Source organism: Tachypleus tridentatus, chromosome 2, assembly GCF_004210375.1.
Source record: "Tachypleus tridentatus isolate NWPU-2018 chromosome 2, ASM421037v1, whole genome shotgun sequence".
Taxonomy (NCBI): Eukaryota; Metazoa; Arthropoda; class Merostomata; order Xiphosura; family Limulidae; genus Tachypleus; species Tachypleus tridentatus.
In genome coordinates, this window is record NC_134826.1 from 10,365,833 (window position 1) to 10,387,872 (window position 22,040).

The 22,040-nt window shown below is 32.4% G+C and overlaps 1 protein-coding gene across 1 annotated transcript; it reads right to left on the minus strand.

Annotated features, from left to right (window-relative positions):
- Positions 1-2,394: 2,394 nt before the first annotated feature.
- On the minus strand, positions 2,395-17,219 carry LOC143238064 (uridine phosphorylase 2-like). Its single transcript, XM_076477991.1, has 8 exons — positions 17,067-17,219; positions 11,368-11,497; positions 9,106-9,267; positions 8,566-8,680; positions 7,975-8,045; positions 5,183-5,324; positions 3,557-3,703; positions 2,395-3,387 (listed from the first exon to the last, which is right to left on the minus strand). Exons 1-8 carry the CDS (start codon positions 17,084-17,086, stop codon positions 3,248-3,250), a joined length of 927 nt encoding a protein of 308 aa, XP_076334106.1. The 5' UTR covers positions 17,087-17,219; the 3' UTR covers positions 2,395-3,247.
- Positions 17,220-22,040: the final 4,821 nt, after the last annotated feature.

The window sequence follows — 22,040 nt, forward strand, 5'->3', positions numbered from 1 at the left end:
AACTAAATGGGATACGGATAATGGTTCACTCAAATATTTTTCATATTGTCTACCTTTTCATTTTCTTCTTATTTGAAGACATCTTGAAAATTTGTTTATTTCGAATTTTAGGCTTGTTTGTTTTGTTTTCAAATGAGAACTTAATTATGTCACGAATATTACTTCAAAAGAGTGTTTGTTTCCAAGTGGGAATCTAATTAGGTAAGTACTTTGGTAATTATAGCTTGTGTTCTCCAAGATGAGGCGTACTTGTTTGGAATAACTAAATTGAGCACTTTGTTGATGAAAGCTGTTTCAAGTGTAACAGTGCTGGTTCACTAAAGTAATACGTGGCTTTTACGTAATGTTGATAAGTGTTTATATAACCGTGCCTGCACATATCTTTATAAAGCTGCTTCTAAAGCAGTCTGTGAAATTGTTGCTCTAAAACCATAAATTAAATATACAAACGTTTATTGCCAGAGAAGGTTAAAAACTTTTATTATTGTTGCAGACCTAACATAGCCCATTTACAACAATTTTTACACGATGACCACCACACCATCAAAACATGCAATAATTGTTACAACAGTTTAAAACAACAAGTACTACACCAAAAATATTCAGTCAGTATTACTAAGGCAACTACAAAATTACAAGACTTTTAAACAACTAACTTTTTACTATGGTGATTACGACATCGCAACAACAACAAAAGCGACTTTAATATACATATAATTATTGTTACTATGGTGATTGTAAAAGGATTCTCCATCCGCTCAAATCTCTAGTCAATTTTATCTCATTAACTCTTAACAGTGTATCTTATCTGATAATAAATACACATGCATATATAAATAAACAACTTGAAATATATCTTTACCTGTGTAACATAACTACATACACTCTTACATTAGCGGTTTCCGACCAAGCTAGTTTAATGTTATCCCAAAGATAACGAGAAATTTTGTAATTAATCTAACGCTGTGAAGTTTCTGTGTCAGTTAGATTTCTCTTTTAGTTATTTTATATTTTCTTTGTCTAGTTGTCTATACGTCTAATCTGAAGATGAAATAGCAAACGCTAATCACGAAACGCTACGTACGGTGTGATGTTACTACTGACAATAATACTTCTTGAAATTCTCAAAATTCACGTCTCACCCGTTTCATAATTCTAAATATTGTACTTCAGAAAATTCTTCATATCATTTATGAAAGCAATATATAAAGTTTTCAAAATATGCCATTTTAATAAATATTGGAACCAGGGGTCGTTTTCACACATTCAGAAAGATGAACAGAAGCTTCTAATGTGTGATAGAACTTGACATGTTTAATATTCAAACTTTGTTCTATTAAAACTTAAACTCGCCACAAAGAAAAGAGGCTGTCCTTCGCATGAATCTATGAATTTTTTAAGTTTTCTTTTTATATATAAAAATAACCTGGAACTAAGATCATTAAAGTGCCTGAAAATCCATTAAAAATAGTATATTATTACAATATTTTCATCTCGTTTTAAAATTTAAAATTACACTATTTTTTGAAAATGGTTTATGAAGACAGGATACATTTCAGTAGTAAAGCTTGAGTTTTATTTCAGTTTTAAAACTAGTGTATGTTGTATTGGTTTCACTTCGAGTTGTGATAACTATACAAGATCTTTTAATAATGTAACACAAATATCGTATTTTACTGTAGCAATTCAAACAAACAACAACAACAAACAATTATTTTAAATTTGCTTTTCTTAGAAATTTTGCTCGCGTGAAATTCTCTAGGAAGGCAACTAAAATAGGTTAGAAACGTAGCAAACGTGATCTTAACGAATTGTTTCTTCGTTCTTAAAAACAAAAAACAAGTAAAAATGTACAAAATATACGAGTCAAAATTATGATTTATAAAAAATATTTATATATAAGATAAATCAAAACATTTTTTTAAATATAAAAATCTAAGTGAGAGAATGACTTAATATATACTATAAATATTTACTTTTAAAAGCAATAAAGATTTTCGATTGGATAAACCCACAATGTGGAAAAAAAATTAAAATACATATTTTCAAACAGGTAGCACTATTTTCGTAAAATAATATTAAAGATAATTTTGAATAAAAGGTGCCGCTTAGGTCGAATAATAATTACAAAACACAAGTCTTATTAAATTAGATACTGTTGTCTCTGTAAGACAAATTCTGAAATACAAATCTAAAGGTATTCGATGCTCTTTCTGTAAAACAAACATTGTAACACAAAAATTCTAAAGTATTGTTTCTGTAAAACAGATATTGTGAAATGTTTAAGATACATACTTTATGAACTAAGTACTGAAGTAAAAACTTACACTATACAGTGTTGTTTTCGTACAATAAATACAGTAAAACATAACATGAAAACGTAGGAGAGTATATCTGAAAAAGGGATTTTCTTTTTAATAATTTCTAATAATAAGTTACAAGCAATTAAGAATTAATGGTCCCGTATAAAACACGGAATTAACTTTATTATATATATATATAACTTCAAATATTAATAAAAGATATATCGATAGCATGCATAGAACCACAGTTATACCGCTCAAATAATATCTTCGTTACTAATCTGCGAATAAACAAATAAAAACTTAAAAAAAAATATTTTTGAATCGCTAAAAATGAGTGAAATAGATCTCACTTATGTGTCATATTGGAAACGAAACGTAGAATTCTGAGCTTTAAAACCTGAACAAACAATTTCGTTATTGGAATTATTAATCCCAAGTTTGCATATAGTAATTTTGATTATTATTAAAACGCATTTCGTTTGCATTTTAAGGCTAGAATATTATTCATTGACTTACTTCTTATGGCTACATTTCGTCTAAGGAAGACAAGTTTACGTACACTGCTAGTTTCAGTAAACCCAAAATACGTGCCATTTCGTTTCTACATAAATTTAAATGAAAATATTCGGATATACAGTAAAATGTACGTCGTTTGTTTTATGGCACACAGAAGTCGACTTTTCACGATGAAATAATTGTTGCTGCTAATTTGAAATCTAACGTTGCTACTTAATCTATGACTAGGCCTAAAACATTTCACAAGATTTTGATTTTCACAAATCTTCACATAATCATTATGTGCAACTCCGACTACAAGATCAAAATAAGTGAAATTTAAACTTGAACTGAGGAAAAGCAAATGTAGATTTATATATATATGTATTTCTTCAGTCGCCATTGGTAAGAGTTGCTACATCTAAATCAACGGCTCGTGGAGCATTTTAAACAAGGTTGAGACGTTTCTTAATGAAAGCTGCAATCAGCTCTTGTGGTCGACGCTGCCACTCTTCCAGCGTGGATTTGGGAACTGTCACCTGGTCACCATGGAGACGATTCAGGAGGGTGACGCACACTACCGCACCTGCAAAATGAGAGAACTTAAAATCGGTTTCTAGGAAGCAAGCACGCCTCAACAGTTTTGTTAATTTGTTCGTTAATACTATTTGTACGAAACAAACAGTGTGTACAACTTATTCTTGAACAGGACTCAACAGTGTCTACAGATTTATTTATACTTTAACACAACAAACCTTTAATTCCAGAATAGTTGCACATTGCTGCGAAAGCTAGTGACTCCATTTCGATGTTTGTGACACCCTGCGTTTTTAGAAATTCCAAATATTTCATTTTATCTTCTTCTTTATATTCACAGAATGCTCCGTCCAGTCGACCTTGTCCTGAAAATAGAGGAATAATGACTTATGTACGTTCAGCTGTGTTGTTACGTTTAACAACGTACTTTGTGAAAATAGAGGAATAATGATCTATGTTCAGCTATGTTGTTATGTTTAACAACGTACTTTGTGAAAATAGAGGAATAATGATCTATGTTCAGCTATGTTGTTATGTTTAACAACGTACTTTGTGAAAATAGAGGAATAATGATCTATGTTCAGCTATGTTGTTATGTTTAACAACGTACTTTGTGAAAATAGAGGAATAATGATCTACGTACGTTCAGCTATGTTGTTATGTTTAACAACGTACTTTGTGAAAATAGAGGAATAATGATCTACGTACGTTCAGCTATGTTGTTATGTTTAACAACGTACTTTGTGAAAATAGAGGAATAATGATCTATGTTCAGCTGTGTTGTTATGTTTAACAACGTACTTTTGAAAATAGAGGAATAATGATCTATGTTCAGCTATGTTGTTACGTTTAACAACGTACTTTTGAAAATAGAGGAATAATGATCTATGTACGTTCAGCTATGTTGTTACGTTTAACAACGTACTTTTGAAAATAGAGGAATAATGATCTATGTACGTTCAGCTATGTTGTTACGTTTAACAACGTACTTTGTGAAAATAGAGGAATAATGATCTATGTACGTTCAGCTATGTTGTTACGTTTAACAACGTACTTTGTGAAAATAGAGGAATAATGATCTATGTACGTTCAGCTATGTTGTTACGTTTAACAACGTACTTTGTGAAAATAGAGGAATAATGATCTTTGTACGTTCAGCTGTGTTGTTACGTTTAACAACGTACTTTGTGAATACTTCTACAAAAGTTTCTGTACAGTTTGCACTAACCCTAACATATAACAGTACAAAACTTCACAACTTGCGCTACATACTCTGGATATTCAAGAACGATAGGTGGCAGCACAGTAACAAGCATTATGCTGAATAACTTTTGGAAACACCCCATGACGTCTATGGCTACTGGTTATCCTGGCTTCCATTGTCACTAGAGTGGAACTGTTCCTCTGAGGTAATTAGATTAAACTCTCCAGTTTTATAGAATCGAGTAACTCAACTGTTGTGGACAATCATACGTCACGTGATATCCCACCAAAGTTATACTGAACATGTTCGCAGCTTACTACATCTATCACATATGTGGTACAACATTACCAAGTTTCACGTCCTGCCACAAAGTCTTAATAAAAAATATAACCCTGAGTGTGGATATGTTATTATATATTAGTCTTTAGGAAAAGAAATTCACTCTTCAAGAGTTGTACAGATGGTCTTTCAAACCTCTTTGTTGTTACCAGATGGAATACCTCTCAAGAAAGTTAAACGATATAGCAGAAGACACAGTTCAGAATATATATGTTATCTTACTTATACGTAAGTTTGAAAGATATATTTCTTCAAACACGTGACTATTGCTTAACCGACTCATTAAAATTCAATGACTGACCTTCATAGAAGTCGTACGTACACATGGTTTTTCCCATCACTACATTGTAGTTGGGTAGCTGTTCTTCACCAACAGTTTTCAGTTCTTCAGCCAACTCCTTGTCCAGTACAGCCGGTCGCTTTACTACCTCTCCTAGCACGTGCTACAAAAATGAAGATAAAAGATACTTCTCGTTAGCTTCAGGTGGTTTTATTGTCATCTCATGTTCTTCAAACCTCTTAAGTAATTTCACGATGTTACAAAAATATCTAAACGTATTAGTTCCGGTTAATGTGGTTCTCAAAATGATCAGCAGTATTCTACAATATTAGTGATTATTCTGGTTAATAAGGTTCTCAAAATGATCACAAGTATTCTACAATATTAGTGATTATTCCGGTTAGTGATTATTCTGGTTAATAAGGTTCTCAAAATGATCACAAGTATTCTACAATATTAGTGATTATTCAATATTAGTGATTATTCCGGTTACTGGGGTTCTCAAAATGATCAACAGTATTCTACAATATTAGTGGTTAATATTAGTGGTTCTCAAAATGATCACAAGTATTCTACAATATTAGTGATTATTCCTGTTACTGTGGTTCTCAAAATGATCACAAGTATTCTACAATATTAGTGATTATTTCGGTTAATGTGGTCTTCAAAATGATCACAAGTATTCTACAATATTAGTGATTATTCCGGTTACTGTGGTTCTCAAAATGATCACCAGTATTCTACAATATTAGTGATTATTCCGGTTAATGTGGTTCTCAAAATGATCACAAGTATTCTACAATATTAGTGATTATTCCGGTTAATGTGGTTCTCAAAATGATCACCAGTATTCTACAATATTAGTGATTATTCCGGTTACTGTGGTTTTCAAAATGATCACCAGTATTCTACAATATTAGTCATTATTCCGGTTACTGTGGTTCTCAAAATAATCACAAGTATTCTACAATATTAGTAATTATTCCGGTTACTGTGGTTTTCAAAATGGTCACCAGTATTCTACAATATTAGTGATTATTCCGGTTAATGTGGTTCTCAAAATGATCACCAGTATTCTACAATATTAGTGATTATTCCGGTTACTGTGGTTTTCAAAATGATCACCAGTATTCTACAATATTAGTCATTATTCCGGTTACTGTGGTTCTCAAAATAATCACAAGTATTCTACAATATTAGTAATTATTCCGGTTACTGTGGTTCTCAAAGTGATCACAAGTATTCTACAATATTAGTGATTATTCCGGTTACTGTGGTTTTTAAAATGATCACCAGTATTCTACAATATTAGTTATTATTCCGGTTACTGTGGTTTTTAAAATAATCACCAGTATTCTACAATATTAGTGATTATTCCGGTTACTGTGGTTTTCAAAATGATCACCAGTATTCTACAAAATTAGTGATTATTCCGGTTACTGTGGTTCTCAAAATGATCACAAGTATTCTACAATATTAGTAATTATTCCGGTTACTGTGGTTTTCAAAATGATCACAAGTATTCTACAATATTAGTAATTATTCCGGTTACTGTGGTTTTCAAAATGATCACAAATATTCTACAATATTAGTGATTATTCCTGTTACTGTGGTTCTCAAAATGATCACCAGTATTCTACAATATTAGTCATTATTCCGGTTACTGTGGTTCTCAAAGTGATCACAAGTACTCTACAATATTAGTGATTATTCCGGTTACTGTGGTTTTTAAAATGATCACCAGGATTCTAGAATATTAGTGATTATTCCGGTTACTGTGGTTTTCAAAATGATCACAAGTATTCTACAATATTAGTAATTATTCCGGTTACTGTGGTTCTCAAAATGATCACAGGTATTCTTCAATATTAGTGATTATTCCGGTTAATGTGGTTTTCAAAATGATCACCAGTATTCTACAAAATTAGTAATTATTCCGGTTAATATGGTTCTCAAAATAATCACCAGTATTCTACAATATCAGTGAAATTTTCGGTTACTGTGGTTCTCAAAGGAACCACCAGGATTGAACAATTTTAGTGATTATTCCGGTTAATGTGGTTCTACAATATCTACACATCTAAGCTGCTGGTATCATTAATATTTGTAATAATTTAAATACATTGAGTGAGAACTTACGAAAATGTAACTTTTTAAAAATATTGCGCCACGTGATCATGAAGCATGGCTCTACGTGTTGTGTCCATCATGAATATCGAAACCAGAACTTTAGTGCTATAAAAACAACAGTTGAGCTGTAGGGGTTTGAACACTAATCTAGCTCAGCGAACATCTTTGAACGTTACATGCGTGTAACTGTGTATTTATTTGGAAGTGAAATTATTTTAAAGAGGAAAACAATTATCTTCGTGAGCCACGAGGAAACGGCTGCTTTTATTTATAACTAATTTACTCCGGAAGTGAGAGGATCATAAACAAGTTACTCTCAAACTCAGTAATAACAGCTCATTAACTCTCAAACTCAGTAATCATAAGTCGTTACCCAACAAGCAAAGATGTTATAAATTGTTATATTTTCTCACATGCTTTGTAAAAATAAATCGTCAACTCTCGAACTCACTGGCAGTGAGTTTTTCACTCGCGATCATGAGTTGCTCAGTAAATATTTCACGAAACATGTTTTTAAAAAGCAACATTAAAATATCAAATTCTATCTTTCAATTTTGTAAAAGAACTAGAAATTCTACTAATAAATAAATAAGTATTAGAAATGATGGTTTAAATTATTAGATAAAGAAAAAGAATGTTCGAAAATTGTTTAAACTGGTTTTAAAATAAAATAAGTTAGTTACCAACTCCAGATAAGGACGTAGTAAACCGTCAACAGCGCCCTCTGTAATGACGAGTGTTCCGCCAGGATATCCTTGAAGAATGAAAAGATAAAGAACAAATGTTTGTCAAATAAAGAATCTGTAAAAAAGGTGAGTTTATTAGAGTAAAAACTTGACATTCCTTCTAAATCTTGAGAGGGAATCATAAAATGTAAGTGAATTATTAAATTAATAATAAATCAAATTGATCGACTTAACCTGTAACCCCTTGAAACCAGAATAACTTATCTTTGGTTGCTTAACTATGGTTCGGGATTATAAAAAAAAATATATTTTATGTTAAAAAAACACTTTTCATTTTAACACCCGAAAAATAATAATTTTTTTAGGAAGAACTAAAAATAGTTAATGCAACTAGCGTGACAACTTTGGTGTTCTCGGACCTCTAGTGGACAAAAAAGAAAAGACGCACTCGGTGAATTGCCTAACGGGCTTGTGGGTAACGACGTCACGTATAGTTATCATAAAATAACCAGAACAGAGAAGATTTAAAGTTGTGAAGGTACTTTCAGTCTCTACAAACCAAAACAAATTACTTCAAAATGCACTCACCTATTCCACCACAAGTTCCAAGACGAATAAAAATAACATCTTTACATCTGGCGTGATACATCAGTTTGATAACCTCGTGCAACATTATGGACAAGGATGGAATCCCCATGCCATGCTATAAGGAAGAAGATATCCAGTTTTTAAGTGAGTCATCCGCAACCTTTAGAAGATCGACGTTCATGTGTCAATAAAACCTCAGTAAATAATCTAAAAAAATACTCGGTATACAAGATAGTTTAGTTTTTATTTTTGATCTAAAAACATAGTTTGTTCTGATCAGGAAAAAGAAATAAATTTCAAGTAAGGGATCATGAAAAACCTTGCAAACGGAAAAGAATCTACGAGTTCTGGATGGAATATTATACCGTGCAGACATAAAGAAGTTCCTATTTAAGAAGTTAAAGTATAGTAGATACATTTATCATATTCAGGAGAGGGAAAAACAAACTGTCCTTGTGTGAGACAAAGGATATATCGCGGTTGCTTTCTTAAGCGTTGAATCTTATAAAGAAATTATACGAAAACCTCGATATAACTTACACTGATTGACAAAACAGGTCCAATTTTGTACATGGAATATCTGTAAGACCTCTTGCTAATATCATCGAGAACAGTTCCCGTGGGTAATTTGATACCCAACTCCTTCTGAATAAAACTGGAGAAACCTTCCATCCTTTTGGGAGTTCCTCCCATGCATACAAACTGTGTGAAGATAGTTATAATATAATATAATAAGTCGTATATCCAAGGGAGTTGAAATGCAACCTCTCAGAGATATGTATATATATTTAACAGTTCTTGGACGACATAGATTTTTACATCTACACTGCTGGCCAAAATCCTAAGGCCAATAAACATAAAAAAATATGCATTTTGCGTTGTTAGTCTCAACCACTTATTTAAGTAGAGCTTCAAAAGATGAAAATAATAAAAGGGAAAGTAAAAATAAAAAAAATTTTTAGCATTTGATAAGGAAAATTATGAACACCATGAAATTAGTCTAAATACTAGCTGGTCAAAAGTTTAATACCATACTGAAACGAAGCGTTAATCAGTAAACACGTAACGAAATTTAGTTATTTATGTTCAAGCATTAGCGTTGTCAACATCTCCCCACTGTGTTTCATTGGGTGAAAACATGGCAAAGGCTAAAAAAATTGGCAGAGTTTGAATGTGGCAGAATTGTCGAGCTGTAAAAGCAAGGTCTCTCTTAACGTGCCATCGCTGGTGAGATTGGGCATAGTAAAACTGCTGTTGCAAATTTCTTAAAAGACCGTGAGGAATATGGAACGAGAATTTCAAGTGGTAGGCCCAAGAAAATTTCGCCGGCGTTGAGGAGGAGGATTCGACGGGTTGTCCGGCAAGACACCAGCCGATCATCGAACCAGATTAAGGCCCTTACGAACGCAGAATGCAGCTCAAGAACGATAAGATGACATCTACGAGAGAAAGGCTTTAAAAACCGTAAACGTCTTCAAAGGCCACGCCTCCTTCCACACCACGAAACAGCTCGGTTAAACTTTGCTGAGAAGTACCAAACATGGGACGTAGAAAAGTTGACAATGGTTTTGTTCCCTGATGAGAAAACATTTAACCTGAATGGTTTAGATGGCCTCCAACGTTACTGGCACGATAAGGGTATTCCAAAGGAGACATTTTCCACACGACACACTGGAGGAGGTTCCATCATGATCTGGGGTGCTTTCTCCTTCCATGGAACAATGGAGCTTCAGATTACACAGGGGAAACAAACAGCAGCTGGCTACATTGGCATGTTGGAGAGAGCATCATTATTGACTGAAGGCCCTCGCTAGTGTGGAAATGATTGGTTCTTTCAGCAGGACAACGCTGCAATCCACAATGCCTGCAGGACAAAGGACTTTTTCATGGCGTGATTCTTTGGGACCATCCAGTGTGTTCGCCCAAATTGAACCCCATTGAAAATGTTTGGGGTGGATGGCAAGGGAAGTCTATAGAAATGGACGTCAATTCCAAACAGTGCATGATCTTCGTGAAGCCATCTTCACCATTTGTAAAAGCATTACAGCCAGCCTTCTGCAAACGCTTATATCGACCATGCCAAAGCGAATGTTTGCAGTTATTCGCAATGACGGCCGTGAAACTCACTACTGAGATCTCTTGTTGGGCATTTACTACCCTGTTTAAGACTTTTTGGCATGGTTTTAAACTTTTGACCAGCTAGTATTTAGGCTAATTTCATAGTGTTCACATTTTCTCTATTAAACGCTAAAAAAGTTTTTTATTTTTATTTTCCCTTTTCTTATTTTGATCTTTCGAAGTCCCACTCGAATAAGTGGTTGAGTCTAACAACACAAAATGCATATTTTTTCTTTATGTTCATTGGCCTTAGGTTTTTGGCCAGCAGTGTATCTATACAGCCACATCATTTATATATACATAGGTAAAGATAGGAATTATATGTATAAGCCATTCAGATTTTTAATATTATATGTTAGCAATTCAGTACAAGGTGTGCAATATAAGTACTGGACACTAAACCTGTGGTCAGTTAAACATTTCCATTATGTGACCAAATAAGTTAGGATAAAGTAAGTACATAAAAATAAGTCAGGTCGTCCAGACTTAATGATGTTTACGTAATTAACTGATCTGGCACGTTTTACTATGTTCGAACGACGAGGGGAGCATACTTCCTTACTCATCAGTAACCGATTTTGTAAAAGCAGTTTATTTATCCAACTATCACGTGAATTCGGTTAATGTAATTGAAAGTCCATCATGTATTTATTTTATTACAAACAGACAGAAACCAGGACAAACCTTGATATCGCCAAACATCTCTTGAAGGTCATGACTTCCAGAACTGAGGGACAAATGGTACAGGACATCTTCGGTCATGCTCGAGATGTGGGGGTTACGAATAATGACGTCACATTCATCTTCACCCGAGCTACGTACAGAAATGAAGGTGAATATCTAGCAGTGATAAAGCAATAAACACAACACAGATTTGTTTATGTGAATATTTGTTTGGAATTAAACACAAAGCTACACCAAACACGGGTATCGAACCCGGTTTCTAGCGCTGTGCGTTCGCAGACATACCGCTCTGCCACTGGTGACAGAGACGAATTTAGATTAGTGGTTAGTGCGTGAAACTGTGTAGTTGTGGGTCACTAAGTAAGAGCCGCGCACACTGAGATCTTGGGAGCGTTATAAGAGTGACGGTCAAATTCCACTATTTGGTATCACAAGAGTGTTTCAAAAGCTGACTGAGGGTTGTGTCTCTCAGTACAGAATTAGAGACAGCTAGCACAAACATTCCTCGTGTAGCTTGGCTGGATATCTAACAAACAAACAAACGTTCATCTCATAATAGGGCATCTAATTATAACGAACAACGACCGATAGAAAATCTATGTGGTTTAATAAGATGGTAACATAGAATTTAACGCTGCTAAAATGTTAACCAGCTTTTCTATTATACTTATTCGTATAAACTTACAACATCTAATCAAATTGTGTGGGAGATATAGAGAGGTGGACAAAAACAGTGGCCACATATTATATCTTTTATTAGATAACAGAAATATATATATAAATAGTCATATGTTTTTAGAACGCACTCGACGAGATCTGTTTAAATATGATCTCAAATCCTAGTTTTAACACTGGCTTCAGTAAATAGCTAAACATTTTATGATTTTAGTTACATTTTATTATAACAAGTGTTGTGCATGTGCTGTAGTCTCTCAGATCTTATTGCAATTAGCCTGTATTATTCTCTGTAATAATCGAACGTAGATATGAAATTGAAAATAACACAAACCAGTTTTACAAGTTAATATTTAGTTAACATTCCTTTTGATTTTAGTATTGCTTCGCATGATTAGTTAACATTCCTTTTGAATTTAGTACTGCTTCACATGATTAGTTAACATTCCTTTTGAATTTAGTACTGCTTCACATGATTAGTTAACATTCCTTTTGATTTTAGTACTGCTTTACATGATTAGTTAACATTCCTTTTGATTTTAATACTGCTTCACATGATTAGTTAACATTCCTTTTGATTTTAGTACTGCTTCACATGATTAGTTAACATTCCTTTTGAATTTAATACTGCTTCACATGATTAGTTAACATTCCTTTTGATTTTAATACTGCTTTACATGATTAGTTAACATTCCTTTTGATTTTAATACTGCTTCACATGATTAGTTAACATTCCTTTTGATTTTAGTACTGCTTCACGTGATTAGTTAACATTCCTTTTGATTTTAGTACTGCTTTACATGATTAGTTAACATTCCTTTTGATTTTAATACTGCTTCACATGATTAGTTGACATTCCTTTTGATTTTAGTACTGCTTCACATGATTAGTTAACATTCCTTTTGATTTTAGTACTGCTTCACATGATTAGTTAACCTTGGTTTTGATTCATGCTTCACATAAATGTGATATTCCTAACTTCCATCCTTCTTTAGGTATTTCAAAAAGGTTCATCTTCTGTGTCTGACTTGGTGATACTTCATTAATCAGTTTAACTTAGCTCATACTTTTCAATAATATTAATACCAGGTGATTGACGTGGACATTTTATAACATCAATTCTCTTGTTTTTTAACAACTCCACAACTACAGAGAAACTTGTTGATCGTTCTGTTGGCCAATTGTACTAAGAAAATTTAAGAAACTACAACACGTTTTACAATAAAATGTAACTAAAATAATGACTTGTTCACGAATTTACAAAAGCCAGTGTTGACATTAGAATTTGAGATGATATTTTAATAGATCTCGTAGTGTACGTTCTAATAACATATACTTTTACACATTGTAGTGTTATATAGTAAAATATATAAGAAATGAACATTTTTAGAGGGGGCACTTTATTTTCCACCGCCTGTACATAACTCTGTTCTTTACTATATATATGTACAGTGGAGCGCCGTTAAGCCGCGGTATTTGGGGGGTCAACCTGCTTAACCGCGGCTTAAACCTTTGTGACTGAAAAGCCGAAGTCGCCAACAGCTTCGCCGAGGAGCCTCATCCGGGCCGTTGCGTAATCATTATATCGGATTATCGAATTAAAAATAATACTTTAATTATCGATCACTTTTTTCATGGATTTACCGCGGATTAACTTTAATGTATGGAGAGGTGTGATTCGGTAACAATGGCGGCCTCCATAAAGCTGACATAGAGAGCGGATAAGGTAGATTAACGGTCGATTTCTATTGTAATATATTTTATTTTGTCCCAAATTAAAGCAAATCCTTTTTAAATTCCCCTTGAAGTTATAAAGCCAGGATTAAACTCGTAAGCCGCGTTTTTACACGTTCTTAAATTAGCGGTGAGCCGCGATAATCCTCGCTAGCATTGCTCACAAGACTTGCTACAGAGGCTTAAGCGATTTCGCGGTTCACTGGTCCGCGGCTTAATGGCGCTCCATTGTACAAATAATAAGTTTAATTAAGATGGGGTTCAAAGTTTTGATTTACTTGTACATTCTAAGGTTTACAGGTTAACATCTATTGTACCAAACATATAGAGACTGGATTAGGTTAACATATTCATGAAATGGCGATAAGATAACCCTGAGGTTCTCATATAGTCCAAGTAAAACTAAAAGAGAGATTGCAGCAACACGTGGAGACTTTCCATTGGACAGTTTGTGCTGAATCACAGATCTGGAGTGACAAAGTTACTATGAAAATCGACCAGTTTGTTTCAGTAGATACCATATATATATTATAGTTTATCATCATTTCTTTAACTAAGTCACAAAGTGATTATAAAGAAACGTCGTATTACAACGTATCACATTTTAAAAACTTCCTGTCTTAGGACTAAAATTCACTAATAGTTTAGTTCAAACTTTACGGCTTTATTCAAATGAGTGTAGTGAAGTAATATTTTAAACTTATGTTACACAACGAAGGTGTCTTCATTTCTCTCTTTAATCAACATTACTAGATTGGAGGTTTGGACAAAATGTTCTTTACGGTTAACGAAGAGTGTTCCTGCAATACTTACATTTACGGATACTTTAAATAGTGCGACAGTTTTAGAAATATTCTGAATTACACGCAGGTTTACTGTACGAAACTAGTGAACTTCAGTGAACTGCTAATGAAATCTCACAGAGATAAACCGTGTATTTAATTGAATATTTTGGTAATAAATAGGAGTTAAAACAATCAAACAAATAATGTGTTCATCTGTTTTGTTTGTCTGTAGTTAAGCACAAAGTTGCACAATGGATTACCAGAACTGTGCCCACCACAGATATCAAAATACAGTCTTTAGTGTTACAAGTCCTTAGACTTAACATTGAGAGATAGATTATGATTGAGACAGCTAGCTCCAAAGAGAGATATAGTATGTCTCTGGACTTACACCGCTAAAAGCCGCGTTTCGATACCCTTGGTGGGTAGAGCAGAGAAACAGCTTTGTGCTAAATTCCAAACAAACAAGATGCAAAGAGAGATTTTGGTGAAGACAGCTAACTTCAAGCCTTGTAGCAATATTTTGAGGCAGCTGGACGCGAGCGCCTTACATTCTCTGATGTAGAGATATGCGTCATAACCTCTAGGCCACGTGCAGTCCGTTCTTTTAATGGTTACAATACTGAATCAAAATACTGTATAGTTATAATTTACACGTAGAACACTATTTTTAAAGGGTCACTGCTAGACTCATCCATTCAGTATACTAGTCATACAATATACAGTCAAGTGGTTAGTGCGCTCGACTCGTTATCTGAGGATCGAGTGTTCGAAAATCCGTCACATCATACATGCTCGCTCTATCAGTCGTAATGTTACGGTCAAACCCACTATTCGTTGATAAAACAGCAGCCCAAGAGCGTTGACAACGGGTGGTGATGACCAGTTGGCTTTCATCTAGTCTTACACAGGTAGCGCATATAGTCCTCGTGCAGCTTTGCGCAAAATTCGAAACAAACACAGAACTTACAAGGAACAGCAGCTCTTCAAATATTATTTTATTCAAGTGTCTATTTTGTTCTCAAGTAGGATTTAAAAGATAATTTATTTGTCGTAAAAATTGTTACCTGCAGCACCATCTGTAGAGCACACTAAGCACTGGGACGTTACTTTAAGAAGAGAATACAGAACACCCCGAAATAAACAGTAACTCAGAACATGCTGAAACCTGAGATTTCGATAGACAAGTTCGTTTAAAACGACAATAAATTTTCAATATTTATTCTCCTGTTTAATATATTTGAATCATGATTTAGCTGAAAATATGTATCTTTTTTTTTATTATAAGTCTCACAAAATCAATCTTGACCTCTACGTGACTTTCACGGTTTTCGTCAAACATGAAAAGTGCCGCCATTAATATATATTTATCACAGTGAATGTATATATAGTTTTTATTATAGCTTTATGGATTTGAAAGTTTTCATTTTCAGGTAATGCGGAAGATTATTTTCTCAACTGAAGCAAATTATTTCTGTTTGCGCATTTGTAGCTCATTTTATGTACTAACGCTAATGTTGACGCAAACGCCTAGCGACATATCGCAGAAATGTTTAGTGCTTCCATCTAGTGCTTACCAAATAAATTACAAGTACAGTTTATAATATCCTACTAAAAATGAGTTAGAAGTTAATTAAATAGATACGTTTGTGTTAGATGGTTGTATTCCTCTGCACCGTGATGCAAGGCTTCTAAGTTTAAAAGTTTATATTTTTAAGTTACGAGGTTACTGAAGCCATGACACGTTTTTCTTAAAGCGTAATATGACCAGGGCAAATAATAAAAATCAATTATACAAATTACGCATCGGCAGTAAGGTGAGCACGCGCCCATATTTGCGGGGAACCCGTAGTCCTTGATAAACTTTAGTGCTGGAAAGGGAAATAAATGCAAGTAACCCAATTAGATTTTATGCGAGGCTTACGCTTTTTAGGCTTAAGTCATCTAAACTTATTAACTTTAAACAGGTGTTAAACCAACAAAATAACAAAAAGTTCATGTAAAGAAGCAACACTATTTCTGGCAACACATAAAGTTAAATGTAGATTCATAGCAATTGCTGAAGTGTGGAACCCATGCTTTACTATAGGAATTATTACATTATTTAATAATTATAAGCTACAGTAGAGTAGGGTTGTAAGATTCAGTTAGTTTTTGTTTAATATTTAGTTCTCATATTTTCTAAATTCACTTGGTATACATTGGCTGAAATGGATTCTAAAACATTACGTTTACTTTACCCTATTAACTTAATACAAAATTATTCTATTGAACTTACAAATCAACTTCCATGTAAACCGTGGGGTATCTTATGTTTTATGCCAAAAGAAATGAGCAAGTCTACAAAAAGCCTTTTGATCTGGGATGGAAAAACGGAGCAAAACAATAATGTGATAATAGCTGTACAGAACAAATCTGGCAATACACACCAAGTTAACATTTTCATTGTAGAATTTCTATACAATAAACTACGTCTTTATAACAGTTAAGTGACGTTAAACTTACTGCATTTGTTTCTCCGTCATTTCAACAATCGGATGTTCGAACCCAGTCTTGCCAAACAGCCAAATTCTCTGATTTTCTCTGGATTCACAACTGGCTATATTTCAGCAAAAGCCGCAGACTGTGTCGTAGTATGACGTCATTTGGTTGTTGATCAATATCTGACAGTTATGTCTGCGCACAGAATATTACTAGGCATGTTTTTGTCCTCGATGAATATATAAGAATGTAAGGGAACGTAAATATGTTTGTTTGATAAAATTGAAATGTTAATTTATTTTAATAATTGTTAAGATTATTTGAATTTCAGTAAAGAAACGGAATAATTATATATTTCTATTATATATCGCAATGTTACTTAGGATTTGTTAGTGGAGAAATCCGTACAAAATAAACACCCTTATACCATTAGTGTTTATTTACTAATTTGTATTTTCTGTTTTTAAACAAAAGTAGAATCACTCAGAGTTGTTCACTGTGCGTTTTTCAGCGCCCGCTAAAATCAGGGGTTCGATTCCTCTCGGTTGGCTCAGCAGATATCCCGATGTGGCTTTGCTATAAGAAAACACACACACTTCTCAGCGCCATTTTGTCCGATATTAAGAACACGGCTAAATAAAACTGTCTGTGCTCTACCCAGCGCAGGCATCGAAACATGATTTTTAGTGTTATAAGTCCTCAAACTAGTGCTAGATCCCTGGGATGTTTCATAACATATGCGTCAGAAAATGACTTATCATCATTTATAGAATCATCACCTAATGACATGACGTTTACTGTTTTAGGACTGACCATTAAAAATGAACTAGATATAATACAGTGCAACAATATGCGTAACAAACATGTTGTAACTGCTGGTACAACACGTGTATCTGAAAAGATAACTCATATCGTACTAATATTTGTATCTATGCATCATGATACAAAGTTATGTACTGTAAGTCAAACACAACAATGAATAGATTAACTTACACATACCTAAAAGTAAATAAAGATTAGTCTGGTTTGAAATAGTTCTTACATCCATATTGTGCAAAATCATCAAACAGATTTTCTGTTATATTCATAATATCGTATTCAACACTGAATCTGAAAAGTTTATGAAAACATATATCATCCAATTTAAGAAAAAACTTACACAAATTTTAGTACGTTAAATAAGAGTGAAAAATCAGAGCTAGTTAATAATTTGTAGTAATGGCTACTTAATAACTTGTAGTAGTGGTTAGTTAATAACTTGTAGTAGTGGATAGTTAATAACTTGTAGTAATGGATAGTTAATAACTTGTAGTAATGGATAGTTAATAACTTGTAGTAATGGATAGTTAATAACTTGTAGTAGTGGTTAGTTAATAACTTGTAGTAATGGTTAGTTAATAACTTGTAGCAATCGATAGTTAACAACATGTAGTAATCGATAGTTAATAACTTGTAGTAGTGGTTAGTTAACAACTTGTAGTAATCGATAGTTAATAACTTGTAGTAGTGGATAGTTAATAACTTCTAATAATGGCTACTTAATAACTTGTAGTAGTGGTTAGTTAATAACTTGTAGTAGTGGATAGTTAATAACTTGTAGTAATGGATAGTTAATAACTTGTAGTAATGGATAGTTAATAACTTGTAGTAATGGATAGTTAATAACGTGTAGTAGTGGTTAGTTAATAACTTGTAGTAATGGTTAGTTAATAACTTGTAGTAATGGATAGTTAACAACTTGTAGTAATCGATAGTTAATAACTTGTAGTAGTGGTTAGTTAATAACTTGTAGTAATGGATAGTTAACAACTTGTAGCAATCGATAGTTAACAACATGTAGTAATCGATAGTTAATAACTTGTAGTAGTGGTTAGTTAACAACTTGTAGTAATCGATAGTTAATAACTTGTAGTAGTGGATAGTTAACAACTTGTAGTAATGGATAGTTAATAACTTGTAGTAATGGATAGTTAATAACTTGTAGTAATGGATAGTTAATAACATGTAGTAATGGATAGTTAACAACTTGTAGTAATGATTAGTTAATAACTTCTAATAATCAACATTATTACGTTTGTGCCTTTTTGAAACGTATTACCACTTCGTTACAATAAAGTTCTGTATTTAATAACTGAGTAAAGCGCCTACAAAGTACCATTAGTACAGCCACGGGTGTTATCCACTTTTTGTTTAAACTTGTGTATTAAAGATCCACTTTTTGTTTCAAACTTGTGTACTAAATAACCACTTTTTGTTTCAAACTTGTGTACAAAATATCCACTTTTTGTTTAAACTTGTGTAAGAAATATCCACTTGTTGTTTCAAACTTGTGTACTAAATATCCACTTTCTGTTTCAACTTGTGTACTAAATATCCACTTCCTGTTTCAATCTTGTGTACTAAATATCCACTTTTTGTTTCAAAGTTGTGTAAGAAATATCCACTTTTTGTTTCAAACTTGTGTACTAAATATCCAGTTTTTGTTTCAAACTTGTGTACAAAATATCCAGTTTTTGTTTCAAACTTGTGTACTAAATATCCACTTTTTGTTTAAACTTGTGTACTAAATAACCACTTTTTGTTTCAAACTTGTGTACAAAATATCCACTTTTTGTTTCAAACTTATGAACTAAATATCCACTTTTTGTTTCAAACTTGTGTACTAAATAACCACTTTTTGTTTCAAACTTGTGTACAAAATATCCACATTTTGTTTCAAACTTGTGTACTAAATATCCACATTTTGTTTCAAACTTGTGTACTAAATATCCACTTTCTGTTTCAACTTGTGTAATAAATATCCATTTCCTGTTTCAATTTTGTGTACTAAATATCCACTTTTTGTTTCAAATTTGTGTACTAAATATCACTTTTTGTTTCAAAGTTGTGTAAGAAATAACCACTTTTGTTTCAAACTTGTGTACTAAATATTACTTTTTGTTTCAAATTGTGTACTAAATATCCACTTTTTGTTTCAAACTTGAGTACTAAATATACACTTTTTGTTTCAAACTTATGTATTAAATATCCACTTTTTGTTTCAAACTTGTGTACTAAATCTCCATATTTTGTTTCAAAGTTGTGTACTAAATATCCACTTTTTGTTTCAAACTTGTTTACTAAATATCCACATTTTGATTCAATCTTGTGTACTAAATCTCCATATCTTGTTTCAAAGTTGTGCACTAAATATACACTTTTTGTTTCAAACTTGTGTACTAATATCCACTTTTTGTTTCAAACTTGTGTACTAAATATCCACTTTTTGTTTCAAACGTGTGTATTAAATGTTCACATTTTGTTTCAAACTTGTGTACTAAATATCCACTTGTTTCAAACTTGTGTACTAAATATCCATTTTCTGTTTCAAACTTGTGAACTAAATATCCACTTCTTGTTTCAAACTTGTGTAAGAAATATCCACTTGTTGTTTCAAACTTGTGTACTAAATATCCACTTTCTGTTTCAACTTGTGTACTAAATATCCACTTCCTGTTTCAATCTTGTGTACTAAATATCCACTTTTTGTTTCAAATTTGTGTACTAAATATCACTTTTTGTTTCAAAGTTGTGTAAGAAATATCCACTTTTTGTTTCAAACTTGTGTACTAAATATCCACTTTTTGTTTCAAAGTTGTGTACTAAATATCCACTTTTTGTTTCAAACTTGTGTACCAAATATCCACTTTTTGTTTGAAACTTGTGTAAGAAATATCCACTTGTTGTTTCAAACTTGTGTACTAAATATCCACTTTCTGTTTCAAAGTTGTGTACTAAATATCCACTTTTGTTTCAAACTTGTGTACTAAATATCCACTTTTGTTTCAAACTTGTGTACTAAATATCCACTTTTGTTTCAAACTTGTGTACTAAATATCCACTTTTGTTTCAAACTTGTGTGCTAAATATCCACTTTTTGTTTCAAATTTGTGTACTAAATATCACTTTTTGTTTCAAAGTTGTGTAAGAAATATCCACTTTTTGTTTCAAACTTGTGTACTAAATATCCAGTTTTTGTTTCAAACTTGTGTACAAAATATCCACTTTTTGTTTCAAACTTGTGTACAAAATATCCACTTTTTGTTTCAAACGTGTGTATTAAATATCCAGTTTTTGTTTCAAACTTGTGTACTAAATATCCACTTTTTTGTTTCAAACTTGTGTACTAAATATCCACTTTTGTTTCAAACTTGTGTATTAAATATCCACTTTTTGTTTCAAACTTGTGTACTAAATATCCACTTTTGTTTCAAACTTGTGTACAAAATATCCACTTTTTGTTTCAAACTTGTGTACAAAATATCCACTTTTTGTTTCAAACTTGTGTACTAAATATCCAGTTTTTGTTTCAAACTTGTGTACAAAATATCCACTTTTTGTTTCAAACTTGTGTACAAAATATCCACTTTTTGTTTCAAACGTGTGTATTAAATATCCAGTTTTTGTTTCAAACTTGTGTACTAAATATCCACTTTTTGTTTCAAACTTGTGTACAAAATATCCACTTTTTGTTTCAAACGTGTGTATTAAATATCCACTTTTGTTTCAAACTTGTGTACTAAATATCCACTTTTGTTTCAAACTTGTGTACTAAATATCCACTTTTTTGTTTCAAACTTGTGTACTAAATATCCACTTTTGTTTCAAACTTGTGTACTAAATATCCACTTTTTGTTTCAAACTTGTGTACTAAATATCCACTTTTGTTTCAAACTTGTGTACTAAATATCCACTTTTGTTTCAAACTTGTGTACTAAATATCCACTTTTGTTTCAAACTTGTGTACTAAATATCCACTTTTGTTTCAAACTTGTGTACTAAATATCCACTTTTGTTTCAAACTTGTGTACTAAATATCCACTTTTGTTTCAAACTTTTTTGTTTCAAACTTGTGTACTAAATATCCACTTTTGTTTCAAACTTGTGTACTAAATATCCACTTTTTGTTTCAAACTTGTGTACTAAATATCCACTTTTTGTTTCAAACTTGTGTACTAA

Coding starts and splice junctions, on each gene's coding strand:
- LOC143238064 (XM_076477991.1), bottom strand. CDS start 17,086: ATGACGGAGAAACAAATGCA. Junction 8,046..8,565: donor TGGAACTTGTGGTGGAATAG/GTGAGTGCATTT, acceptor TCATTCTTCAAG/GATATCCTGGCGGAACACTC. Junction 5,325..7,974: donor TACGTCCTTATCTGGAGTTG/GTAACTAACTTA, acceptor TCATTTTTGTAG/CACGTGCTAGGAGAGGTAGT.